The 14,144-nt window shown below is 37.5% G+C and overlaps 1 protein-coding gene across 1 annotated transcript in view; it reads left to right on the forward strand.

The window, feature by feature from the left end:
* LOC134657554 (uncharacterized) overlaps positions 1-14,144 on the forward strand; it is a 63,342-nt gene that overhangs the window by 19,359 nt on the left and 29,839 nt on the right. Inside the window, exon 2 of the mRNA XM_063513130.1 lies at positions 8,222-8,951. Within this exon, the coding sequence (XP_063369200.1) occupies positions 8,450-8,951 (502 nt within the window). The 5' untranslated portion in view covers positions 8,222-8,449. The remainder of the gene's footprint in view (positions 1-8,221; positions 8,952-14,144) is intronic.

The following is a 14,144-nucleotide window of genomic DNA, read 5'->3' on the forward strand; positions in this document are numbered from 1 at the left end:
CTTACTACATGGGCCTAGCGCGGCCAAGACTGCAAAAATCCAAAAGAAAATCCAGAGGATTGTACGTAATGGAGAAAAAAGCTGAGAATCGGACCCTGGACTTTTTGCACCTCCTAATTGGTTAATTTATGAGTTTCATTTCTCCACTACCTGACAGGTTGTCTGGAAGCGATCGCTCTTTAGCGATAAGGCCGCCTGTTGTTTATCTCTGTCTTCGTGTATTATTTGTGTTTCATGTATATTTATGCTGAGGTTGTGCAATAAAGAGCCAAGAGGATTTGTATTGTGTTGTATTGTATTGATCATTTTCACTGTCAGCTGCATCACGATCGCATGCGTACGGAAAACGCCTGTATCCTTGGGCACTAAGTTGGTATTCGTATGCGATTCTAAACCAAAATGTGGTTAAGCATAAACAATTTGTTTGTACTTAAGACTGTTTTCTTTTAAAGACTGACCTGCGTTCGCCACGCGACCGTCCCAGGCACGCGTTGAAAGCGGAACGGAAAAACAGTTTCAGATTCTGCTCATTCCACAATTATTGATGCACAAACAATTTGGTGCCTTATCAGTAACCGCAAATGATCTAAATTAGCTCGTTAGCGTGATTTGAAGTTTATAATAAATATGATTGCGCTGATGGTACGGAGTGTGCACTTTCGTTTTCTTATGGGTATGGAGAGTGATAATCATATTTTGTTTAATGTTGATTCATTTATCAACGATCCTCAATTAAATTAGTGAATAGGTATATTGGATGAAAGCCGACAGAATACGCAGACATCAAATATCTGAGAGCCTGTTTGTTAGATCAACATGTCCAGTATAAATTGGAAACCAGGAAAGTAAAGGGACAAATGTGAAGATAAAGATAAAAATATATATTGCACAGAAAGAACAAATATACAAATAAAATAAATATTAGGGACATCTTACACAGATCAACCTAGCCCCAATCAAACTAAGCAAAGCTTATACGTACTATGGGTGCTAGGCGACGATATACATACTTATATAGATATATACACAGAGGGGTTTTAGTGGGTAAACCTGGGGTCTCATTAGCCCACAACAGGGAGTTATATACATAGAAAACACCCACGACTCAGGAACAATTATTTGAGTTCATCACAAAAATAAATGCCCTTACAGGAATTGAACCCAGGACCATCGGCTCAGAGGCAAGGTCAGGGTCAGGGCATCCACGTACCCACTAGGCCAGACCGGTCGTTAAATAAAGTATACCTACACAAGTTTCTGTTAAGACTTGGTGCATCATTGACTTTTGGAGATTCCAGGATTCCTAGCACTAGGCTAGGCCTGTATCGCGGGAGACCAGCTCTGCTGATGTCCATTTATAAATATGTCATGCAAGATAACGAAAAGAGAAAGATATTTTGTATTATGATTTGTATAAATTAATTATTAAAATGTTTCAATAAATTGAACTATTACCTACTTGAGATATAATGGATATTAAATTAAGCACGACACCTTTCACTTATAAATGGCGTATGCATTAAAAGGATGTCTGAATGCAAATAAATCTAATCTTTACTCATTATTATCTATGTATATTTACAACAGTCAAACCTGTTACATGTATGATAATTATCAGTTTCTCATTTCGACTGACACTGCATTAAAACTTTCAATATCTCAACTTTATCTGTACCACATTCGGTTATCGATAAGGTTTATTTCAATTTGAAGCTTTATGGAAATAGCTTCTTATTGACAACTGACAACCCTTTTGGTTGAAAACGGCTCATTTGATATTGATGTCATATTAACTATATATTAATTACAAATACAAATAATTTATTGAGAAAATGCATCTTGATTTTATATTACCATGTAATAACCGAGCATTGCTCTTGGTTTATATTTAAAAGTTATAGGTACTTAAGTACAATGAACAATTTATTGTGTCTTGTGAAATAAAAATAATGCTTCATAACTTTTGTAGCGTTAACCTAATTGAGAGAATTATCAGTATCTAGCTAATTTATTATTTAAGTTAGGTATGTGTACCTACAATGTTGACCGATGTCGAAACTTATACATTTTTGATTATCACAAAAAGGCTTGATTATTACATTTATCACCATAAAAAGTGACATTATATTATCAATTCAACTAGGTTCACTCTACGGTACTATAAAACGTACAATCTCTTATGTGCTCTGCGATTGCTTCTCCCAGAGTCTGCTTTCCTTCTTTTTCCTCCTTTTCCCACTCTTCGGCGTCCTCTTTAGTAAGACCTTTGGCACACATGTCATCCCTCGCAACGTCCAGCCATCTCTGGAGATCTGGTGGGCCTGGTGGCATAGCCAGGCATTAGTTACCCACGTAGCTTGCCTGTTTTCGCAAGACGTGGCCGTAACAACTGCAAGACGCACAATGTCTGGCAATAAGATTAAAAAACGGACTAATGTGAGTCGGACTCGTCCACCGAGGGTTCCGTACTTTTTAGTATTTGTTGTTACAGCGGCAACAGAAATACATCATCTGTGAAAATGTCAACTGTCTATTAGCTATCACGGTTCATGATATACAGCCTGGGGAAAGTCAGACAGACAGACAGACAGTGGAGTCTTAGTAATAGGGTCTCGTATTTGGGTACGGAACCCTAAAAACGCAGAGGAAACACTGTGAGCATTAAAAGTGTGTCCGCGAAGTGTGTCTGTTGGTCATCCGACAAACCAGTTGCGGGCAATTTGCTCCACGGATGTACGAAACGGTAGGAAAACGAGGAAACAGAATGTCGCTACGTTTTTAATACTTAACATGCAAATTGTGAGTTTTCTCTTTTGTAATGAAAGGGAAAACAATCATCGCGAAAATTCTTGATGTAAGCCAGAAGGAAGCGCAATTGAAAAAATTGCAAGTTTGACGCACGTTTCTGTTGCTCAGCTAGTTCAGCAACGGGGCTGAGATATTAGAGACTGAACGGGGATTTCAAAGATTGCGGGTTCGAGCCTATCTAGTTGAATGAAATTGCTGTGGTCCGGATAACATATAAAACTGACAGTTAACTAAACATAACTATGATCTCTTGAATCTTTGCCTAGGTACTAGTTGAAGGAGTTCATACCTATTTCTTGTATCGTATAATATGACCAAGGTATTGCAGCTTGCGTTTTTTTAATTGTCTTTTGAACCTCGATCTATTTAACAACTGCAACACTCTCTCATTAGATATTAGTAAGTAGTAGTAGTAAAACACTTTATTATACAAAAATCAGAACAAAATTCATTAGTACAAAGGCGAACTTATCTCTTTAAGGGATATTCTATCCGTCCATGATATTATCAGGATTTTTCAGAAAAACCCACATTTCGAAGGCCTCCAAGCATTTGCACATATTCTTTGTTTAGATAATCAATTGAATGGTATTTATAAATGAGTTATTTCACTTTGAGTTAGGAGGGCAGAGCTATAAACCATACCGAACTTGGTAGTTAATTTTTACCTTTGTTTAAGGCTATGCCGCTATTTATATTTGATTTCCTATCTGCTCTATATTTCTATTTATTTTGTTTTCACTGTATTTGAGTTTTACTTCTTTGAATTTATAATTTGTTAATGTGTCATATCTTCTATTTTACCATGTACTTAAGCGAATTGGTAAACTACTGTAAACTTATATGGGAGAAATAAATGGTATTGTATTGTATTGTATGTTGAAGTGAGTTACGGATACGGATCGTAAACTCGATTAAACTCTAAACGTGGAATTTCTCTCATTTCTAAATCGTCTGCAGCAAGTAATATTTGTTGGAAAGAAACAATGATGCGGTCATTAAAAGATTTGCAGACACTAAAACGAAACTCTCTATCCATTTAGATGTCTAATGATTTTCATGGAATTTAGGATCGTTTCGACTAAAGACTATTCTTCATTTCACTCATTATTACTTGCAAATACTATCCAGGTATACTTAAAAAAGAAAAAAACTTAAAGAAATGGAAAGTTACTTGTACCTACGACAGATTTACTCCACTTTTGAATCCTACGTTTGACATTGTATGAAGTAGTCCTTTCGCTTTCATATAACTTGTTTTTAGGGTTCCGTAGCCAAATGGCAAAAAACGGAACCCTTATAGATTCGTCATGTCTGTCTGTCTGTCTGTCTGTCTGTCTGTCCGTCTGTCCGCCGTATGTCACAGTCACTTTTCTCCGAAACTATAAGAAATATACTGTTGAAACTTGGTAAGTAGATGTATTCTGTGAACCGCATTAAGATTTTCATACAAAAATAGAAAAAAAAACAATAAATTTTTGGGGTTCCCCATACTTAGAACTGAAACTCAAAAATTTTTTTTTCATCAGTCCCATGCGTGTGGGGTATCTATGGATAGGTCTTTAAAAATGATATTGAGGTTTCTAATATCATTTTTTTCTAAACTGAATAGTTTGCGCGAGAGACACTTCCAAAGTGATAAAATGTGTGTCCCCCCCCCTGTAACTTCTAAAATAAAAAATATATGATGTACATTACCATGTAAACTTCCACCGAAAATTGGTTTGAACGAGATCTTGTAAGTAGTTTTTTTTTAATACGTCATAAATCGCCTAAATACGGAACCCTTCATGGGCGAGTCCGACTCGCACTTGGCCGCTTTTTAGTTTTCGACTGTGGTTTTCGACTTCTGTGATGTAGGTAAGTGTATAATATTGCTTCCAGTAGGTATAGTGCTACCAAGTGATGATTCACCGTGGGCTTATGATGGTCTCTTTTACGATGCAGTAATGACAATATCATGCGTTCGATATGATGACAATGACAAACAACATTATGACTTTATAAATATGTTTTTAATCCAAGTATTTGTATGTACGTTTTAGTGTCTGTAAATACATACTAATTATTATTTTTCTTTCACTTTACTCTTTTCGTAGAAATGAAAATAAAAAGGGATGAAGAGATTAATTTCCGTTGTAGTAAATTATATACAATAATGAAGAGATTAATAAAGTCAATAAAGGCAGAAATGGGGCTTCTATAAAATGTTCATATGCCTCATCTTAATATTAAACTTCGTAGTACAACGTTGATTAAAGATTGTTGCCCTTGGGAAACGAGTTTGATATGTCAAGAAAGGCTAAACGGGAACAGGGTACCTACAGCCAATATACTAGTTATGTGCCTGGTTTTTAGGGTTCCGTACCCAAGGGGTAAAAACGGGACCCTATTACTAAGACTCCGCTGTCCGTCCGTCCGTCCGTCCGTCTGTCACCAGGCTGTATCTCAGGAACCGTGATAGCTAGACAGTTGAAATTTTCACAGATGATGTATTTCTGTTGCCGCTATAACAACAAATACTAAAAACAGAATAAAATAAAGATTTAAGTGGGGCTCCCATACAACAAACGTGATTTTTGACCGAAGTTAAGCAACGACGGGCGGCGTCAGTACTTGGATGGGTGACCGTTTTTTTGCTTGTTTTTTTTTTGCTTGTTTTGCTCTATTTTTTGTTGATGGTGCGGAACCCTCCGTGCGCGAGTCCGACTTGGCCGGTTTTTTTTTTCTATATTGTACCATCATGAAATCAGATTACTTTCAAATGAAATTGAATTGATCGAAGTTAAAAGGGGTAATTTTTTTAAAGTAAATCCTGCGAAAGATTTAATTATAATCAAGAAAATGATAACTCAAGGTTGTTACAAATAAATTCGTACAATTTACGAATAAGAAAAAAACTTGGCGCAGACTACAGATTGAGAATACATATATTTAAGTGACATAAAGATTAAAACAACTGCCAGGCCATTAGTTACATGCAGCCGTTAATTAATGGCAGTAACGGATATACATTTTTATATATATGCGGATGCACTTGTGATTTCGTCTGTCGACCTCAATAAGTTGGAACACCGTAAACTGGTTCCAAGTTTGTTAATCAATTTCACATTCAAAGCTCATGGAAATATCCCATGGTCTAAAAACACTAATATAAGAACCATTTGGTGAACTGCACATCCAATGTTTTTGAATTATCGGTGAAAGCTGTGAAGTTCTATGTCCACATTCGAGTGTTATTTATTTTTGGGATTAGCAACGCATTTTTATCAGTTTGGTCATACCTACCGGTATCTATCCGTTGGGCTTGAGGCCAGATGAAAGTGGTTTATTCGTTGTTTTGCGATTTGAGATTGTTTATAAACTACCTTTTAATTACACGCTTGGTAGTAGGTAACATTTAATTATTAATTGTCTTCATTGTTCTTAAAATTGTCTTCTGTTTTTAAGTCAGCACCTATGTTTATTTTTGAAGTGAAAACTTCTTTAGCGGCGTTGGGCACTTTTTGAGGTGGGGAAAAAATGATAAACTCGAGACAGCGTAAGGCGATCACGTGACCGTAAGGCGATCACGTGACCGTAAGGTTTAGATGGCCACTCATTTAGATGGCATTTAAATCAATAAGAAAAACTCAATGACATTACATGAAAAAGGTTCAGTGTAGTCTATAAAATCTAGCTTTACCAGTTGCTTTTCGGTGAAGGAAAACATCGTGAGGAAACCGGACTAATCCCAATAAGCCCTAGTTTCCCCTCTGGGTTGGAAGGTCAGATGGCAGTCGCTTTCGTAAAAACTAGTACCTACGTCAACTCTTGGGATTAGTACTGTTGTCAAGCGGACTCCAGGCTCCCATGAGCCATGGCAAAGTGCCGGGATAACGCGAGGATGAAGAAGATATTATTACGTTGTTAACATCGATTTTAAATCATAACTAAGTACTAATTTTCTTTTGGCACATTCCACATTTGAGTAATTGTAGTTTTTAGGGTTCCGTACCCAAAGGGTAAAAACGGGACCCTATTACTAAGACTACGCTGTCCGTCCGTCCGTCACCAGGCTGTATTTCACGAACCGTGATAGCTAGACAGTTGAAATTTTCACAGATGATGTATTTCTGTTGCCGCTATAACAACAAATATTAAAAACAAAATAAAATAAAGATTTAAGTGGGGCTCCCATACAACAAACGTGATTTTTGACCGAAGTTAAGCAACGTCGAGCGGGGTCAGTACTTGGATGGGTGACCGTTTTTTTGCTTGTTTTGCTCTATTTTTTGTTGATGGTGCGGAACCCTCCGTGCGCGAGTCCGACTCGCACTTGGCCGGTTTTTATTATTCATTAAAGTTATAGCCATTACTGTCATGCGAAGATATGATAGCCAATTTATATTTAATTGTTTGCAAAGGCAGTAACATTAATCATTGCGTTCTGAAACCCAATGTTCACTTATTACAGTAATTATCTCTAATTATTTAAAAGCAGAAATGTTCAGGCCAATTACGAACGTGAGCTGACATCAAACAGATATTAGAATGATATTGGAATCATATCAGTTAGCTTAGCTGTCATTCGCGCGGGCGTCTCGCTCACACTAATGCTTGTCTAGGCTGAGCGAAATAACGCGCGAATGACAGATAAGTGATATGATTCCAATATCAGACTAATATCGGACAGGTTTGATGACAGTGAACGTTAAAATTGGCCTATGTAGCAACGACAGCAATTAATTAAGACGAAACAGGAGCTGAGATATAAATATTTTAGGTAAATATACCCGTCTCGCTAACGGAAGCGGCTCCTAAAACTAGTGCGATAAGGACAAGGCGAAAAATCCTGCATAAAAATCTCAAAAATCGAGGTTTCGTACTCGACTGTTTCGTCCTCCAAAACTTAACCAATTGTAACCAAATTTTGAAATCTAAATTATGAAATTATCTGTGTCGGAGCGTTTTGATTTTTTGGCTAATCGATATCAGTTTTGAATACCACGCCTCTCATTGCGGCATAGTCAATTAGGCCATTTTGACCATTTTTGAAGGGCTCTAGCGCCTTAAAAAACAAAAATATCAAAAAAAGCGTTTTGCTTTTCCCCACACAGATATTGACAATATTAATCTGTGTTGAAAAAATCATTGTTCTAGCTTCAAAACCCATGGAGGAAACAGTCGAGTACGTTTGTATGGAGAAATGACCACTCCTGTTGGCTCTTAAGCGTGATACCAAATTGCAGTTGAATGTATTTTCATTTCACTGCGTGACTAACTCAATTTGTAACATTTCCTACAATTTCACTACCTTTTAAAATCAGGTGGTGGAAATGATAGTAACTTATTGTCACTATTCTATTGTTTGCAATTCAAATGTTTGTCAACTTAAACAATGTGTGTAATTCAATTTTGTCTCATTTCAGAGATGTGCCGTCAACTTGTTTTTGGGACAAGCGACTGAGCTCAATTTGCCACTAGACTTTGAAGACTTGAACAATACTGATGCTCAAAAACTTTCTTGAATTAATATTCAAAATTTACCCAAAAAGAATGGAATTAATGAGCTTACACAACTACTTACAGATATTGTTTCGGTAGAAATCGAAAATATAAGCGAAGAAGACTATTGTTCTCGAACAGTTATGCAGTGACGATGGCCTCCGAAAGACGCGACGTTTTAAAAACGCGAAGAAGAATAGAGAGAAACATATTAAAAATATCAATATTTTTAATATTATTAGTGAACGTGAAAGCGAGTAGTGAAAATGAAACAAACGAAGACACATCGAAGCCGAACGATATAGTATCTCGACTGAGAAACATAGGAAAATCCTTAGGTAGATCCTTTTTTAGTGACGTGTACCAAAATGGGACTTATAGGACTGGTAATAGTTTGTGGGACGACATTTTGAATAAGTGCTCGAAAAGTCCTTCAGTGAGTTGTTTGCAGAAGAATGTGTATAGTTATATAGATGACAGTTTGAAATACGACGGTGATGTGAACTTGGGCAGTGGTGTGTGGTTCAAGAAGAATAACGTGGACGTGCATAAGTACAGTAAGGAGGCAAATGAGATTTACCTCACGGGGAGCAAGGAGGCGGTGGAGGCGAGAGCGGCGGAAGAAGAGAATGAGATCAACGGCGAGGAAGAGTCTGGTAAGCGTATTTTACTCTGTATTTTATATACCGATAGCCAGACTTAGGAGGCCAATTTACGCAAATGCGCGCGACTAACATCATTTAGATCTCACAATGTAAGTTTGAATCGCCTCCAGGAAAACTAAACAGTAGCAGTTAGAAAAATGTTTTAAAATCAGGCTCATCAGGCCAGATCAAACATATTATATTATTTTTTAAACTACGTATATAAACTGGTGTCCTCACGTGCTCTCAATGTGCGCGGAGGTTCACCTCAAAGATCGGCTACGTCAGCCATCTTCGGGCGCATAGCGCCAAGCAAACCAGGAGTCGAAGTGGTCGCCATGGCCAGAATCGACCGGAAGGATCATCATCATCATCATCATCATCATATAAGAAACTAACTCTAGGGATAGTTTTACGAATTCTGAAAAAAATGCCATGAGACCCTGAACCACCTGATTTGTTTTTGAATTTAGGACCTTTAGTTACCTACTCGATAATAGTTTAAAAAATAATGTGGAGTTTGAACAAAAATTGCATGTAGGGTCTCAGGAGGTTTTTAAAAGTAAAAATATAAAACGGCAGGGCTATTCCAAGTTAACAATTACCGTTCCGTTTAATTTCTGTAAAATGACGTTTAACGAAGTTAACCTTTCAATTTAATGCATTGACGATTATTCCAAAGATGTTAATTTGAGTAACGAAGCATTACTCAGGGAATTAGTTACGATTAGATTTGATTTTTGATTAAACCATTGGTAAGTCCGGGGCAGTTTACGTTAGGCCTGAACACTTGTAAGTTTTACTTACGTAAGTAGGGACACAGCTATACTAGAGAATGAGAGATCGTTATCTCATTCTAACAAATAGCTTTGTCCCTACTTACGTAAGTAAAACTTACAAGTGTAATTCAGGCCTTATGGTAGAGATGCAGTAATCATTGCATGACTAAATTGTTGTCAGCCTGGTATTATATTATTAACAAAAAGCGGCCAAGTGCGAGTCGGACTCGTCCATGAAGGGTTCCGTATTTAGGAGATTTATGACGTATTAAAAAACCGGCCAAGTGCGAGTCGGACTCGCGCACGGAGGGTTCCGCACCATCAACAAAAAATAGAGCAAAACAAGCAAAAAACGGTCACCCATCCAAGTACTGACCCCGCCCGACGTTGCTTAACTTCGGTCAAAAATCACGTTTGTTTTATGGGAGCCCCACTTAAATCTTTATTTTATTCTGTTTTTAGTATTTGTTGTTATAGCGGCAACAGAAATACATCATCTGTGAAAATTTCAACTGTCTAGCTATCACGGTTCGTGAGATACAGCATGGTGACAGACGGACGGACGGACGGACGGACGGACGGACGGACAGCGGAGTCTTAGTAATAGGGTCCCGTTTTTACCCTTTGGGTACGGAACCCTAAAAAAACTACTTTCTAGATCTCGTTCAAACCAATTTTCGGTGGAAGTTTGCATGGTAATGTACATCATATATTTTTTTTAGTTTTATCATTCTCTTATTTTAGAAGTTACAGGGGGGGGGGGGGGACACATTTTACCACTTTGGAAGTGTCTCTCGCGCAAACTATTCAGTTTAGAAAAAAATGATATTAGGGACCTCAATATCATTTTTGAAGACCTATCCATAGATACTCCACACGTATCCTGGGTTTGATGAAAAATTTTTTTTTGAGTTTCAGTTCTAAGTATGGGGAACCCTCATAATTTATTGTTTTTTTTTTCTATTTTTGTGTGAAAATCTTAATGCGGTTCACCGAATACATCTACTTACTAAGTTTCAACAGTATAGTTCTTATAGTTTCGGAAAAAAGTGGCTGTGACATACGGACGGACTAGACGTGTGCGCCGATTAAAAAATGATCGGCGGCGGCGTTTGCTAAAAAATCGGCGGCGGCGGCGTGTTTTCGGCGTGAAATCGGCGTGACCTTGACTTTCAGTTTTCTTAAGTAAAATTATTAATTTGTTATTTTTCTTGACAATTTGATCAATCTAGGTTGCTGGTCAGTGAACTACGTATAATTTTGAACAGCCTGTGAGTGAAATAAGATTTGTAAATGAATATACTCAATATAGGATAGGCATGATAACTTGATTTCCCTAGTAACTGGCTTGCATTAAGGGGTTACCTGGACCCAATGACATTCGATCCTATCTGTAACTCTCCATTTTCTCATGATTTCCATGGCTTGTCATATTAAAAATGAAGAACTTTAACAAAACAGAACTCCAAATATCCTAGAAAACAGCTAGATATAGTGGACTGCTATGATTTCCTTTTAATGGTTCTCTTGTTGTACAAGCACCAGGCTTACTGAGACGGATCTTCTTTCTCGTTTTCTCATTGCTGAGGATCGCGACCACATGTAATTTGTCTCCATTTCGCCCGGTCATAAGCTGTCTGCACACTGCCGCAAGCCGACCTCTTCATAGCGTTCGACCATCTCACACATGCTCCAAGTCGAGCAATCTAAGGGCTCACCCATGGCATATTGTGAAGAACTGAGTGGCGATATTGAGATCTGAGCTCTCTGAGAATGGAGGGGTTTGTTCTTCCAGCTTTCCAAGTCTAAGTCTTCGTTAACATCACATCTTAAAAGCGCCTACCTTTGCCACTTTGCACTTTTTGAGGCACGTTTCGGAATTCGGAGTTTTCGGAATATTGAAAATACGACCGCTCGTACCAAGCGCACTTTAGTTGCACGTCGAATACCTCTGTTCTTGCAGATTTTGTCGAGGTTAGTCATAGCACTCTTAGCCATGCCAGCTCTGCGGCGTTTCTCGGCGGTGCAACCACCGGCACATGGTTATCAACCCAAGATATACAAACTAGCTCGCTTATTCGTAATCGCCGAGTGCGTCGTGCGTCGGTAAATGGGAGTGCGTTTGCCCTGTCTACTACCATTACTTTGGTCTTGAAATGGTTGATCTTAAGACCTCCTAGAACTAATCTTCAATTTTCTTCAGAAGAGCCGCCATTTCGATGTATATCTTCTTGTTACACCACCTTGAGGTCCAAATATCAATATCAAATATCAACATTTATTCAGCAAATAGGCCACAAGGGCACTTTTACACGTCAATATGGAATTTACATACAGCAAAAAAAAAAACACATCAATAATTATAAAATACAACTAAGCCGTAAATATCAAATCAAACTAACATAGAGATGTATAAAGCCTCTAAATGTCGAATTACAGAAAACGCAATAACAATAGTATTGAAAAAAAAAAAAACACAAAGATACAAAAACTATAATCTAAAATTATTTAGAGATGTAAATGTCTCTAAGTGTCATCATAACTAAAAGATTAAAATATATAGTAGTTAATCAAATTATCCTTAGAGATGTATAGGGTCTCTAAGAGTCAAAATCCTGTATACCTAATTAAAACATTCATTAAATTAAAGAAAATGATAGTAAAAATAAAATAGCATACGAGAACCGAATGAGGTGTGTCCATGTAATTATACTCAAAAATAAAGTTACTAAATATAATAGCTCGTGTTAGCTTAAATAGACCAGTCTCCACAAACAGCACCCGTTCACGAGTATGACGCGTATCTCAGCCATCGCCTCTCTCAACCTTCATTCGGGAAAGTGGCGACCCGATCAACAACGCCACCGTAAGCAAAGACTTTTAAGCGAGCATGACATATTCAAGCTGCCGGGCCATATTAATATTTAAATTGTAATAACGTATAGCTGTGAGACACAACATTTTGTTCTTGTATGTTACATGAAAAACGGTATATCTTCACATAATTACTAAGCAAAATGCCCTATATTGACTAAGAGATGTATAGGTCTCTCAAGTGTCAGAATCATTAAAAATATAAATATGTACAAACAAATTAAAAATAAAATTAAAACTTAGAGATGTATAAGGTCTCCAAGTGTCAAAAACTAAAATTAAATTAAGCAATATAAACAATATACCTAATTAATCGAGAACATGATGGTCTCATGTGTCAATTCTACTGGAGACTAGCATGATTAATTCACAATGAAAAGAAAAAAAAAGAAAAGAAAAACAATACATATTAACTCTTATTATACTATCGAAATCAAGCTGCCGGCTTAAAGGCATCTCTATCATCTATAAAATCATTTACAGTGTAGTACGCCTTACTCAACAAGGAGCGCTTAATGTGTGACTTAAATTTGTTAAGTGGTAAATTCGCTATATCAGTGGGAACTTTGTTATAAAAACGTGTACAGTTCCCGACGAAAGACGTACTAACCTTACGGAGGCGGTGGGCGGGCACAGAAAGTTTATGTTTGTTTCTAGTGTTATAGTTATGGATATCACTGTTAAGCTTAAATTCGTGGACGTTTTTCCGAACATACATAATATTCTCAAGTATGTATTGAGATGCAAGGGTAAGAATGTTCACTTCTTTGAATTTCTCTCTCAGGGATGCTCGAGCGCCCAGTCCATAGATAGAACGTACAGCTCGTTTTTGCAGCACAAATATTGTCTGAATGTCTGCCGCTTTTCCCCACAACAGGATTCCATACGACATAACACTGTGGAAGTAGCTAAAGTATACCAGCCTGGCCGTCTCTACGTTTGTCAGCTGTCTGATTCGCCTCACTGCATAGGCAGCAGAACTAAGTTTGCCGGCTAGAGTGGCTATATGTGCATGCCACTGCAGTTTTGCGTCTAAAGTGACTCCAAGGAAAACCGTTCGATCTTCGAATTCCAGCGTATTACCTTTTATTTTAATATTGCTGTTGTTTACCTGCTTGACGTTCGGCAGCGTAAATTTGATGCACTTGGTTTTCTTGGCATTCAAAAGTAAGTTATTTGCCGTAAACCAGTCTACTATGGTGGAAAGTGCATCGTTAATGTTGTCGAAGCTGTTTTCCTTCCTGTCTACTTTAAATATAAGAGACGTGTCATCTGCAAATAACACTATATCATGTCTATCTTGCACTAGTTTTGGTAGATCATTAATGTATACCAAAAACAGAAAGGGACCAAGAATGGAACCTTGAGGCACTCCAAGAGCTACTGGAGACCCCGCCGATTGAGCTCCATTGATAACTACTCGCTGAGTTCTATCCGAAAGGTACGAAGAAACAAGATCAAGGGCAGTAGCTTTTATCCCATAGCGGCATAATTTTCTTCTTAAATTCTCGTGATCAACGCAATCAAATGCCTTTGATAGATCACAGAAAAT

The sequence above is a fragment of the Cydia amplana genome, chromosome 20 (assembly GCF_948474715.1).
Source record: "Cydia amplana chromosome 20, ilCydAmpl1.1, whole genome shotgun sequence".
Lineage (NCBI taxonomy): Eukaryota > Metazoa > Arthropoda > Insecta > Lepidoptera > Tortricidae > Cydia > Cydia amplana.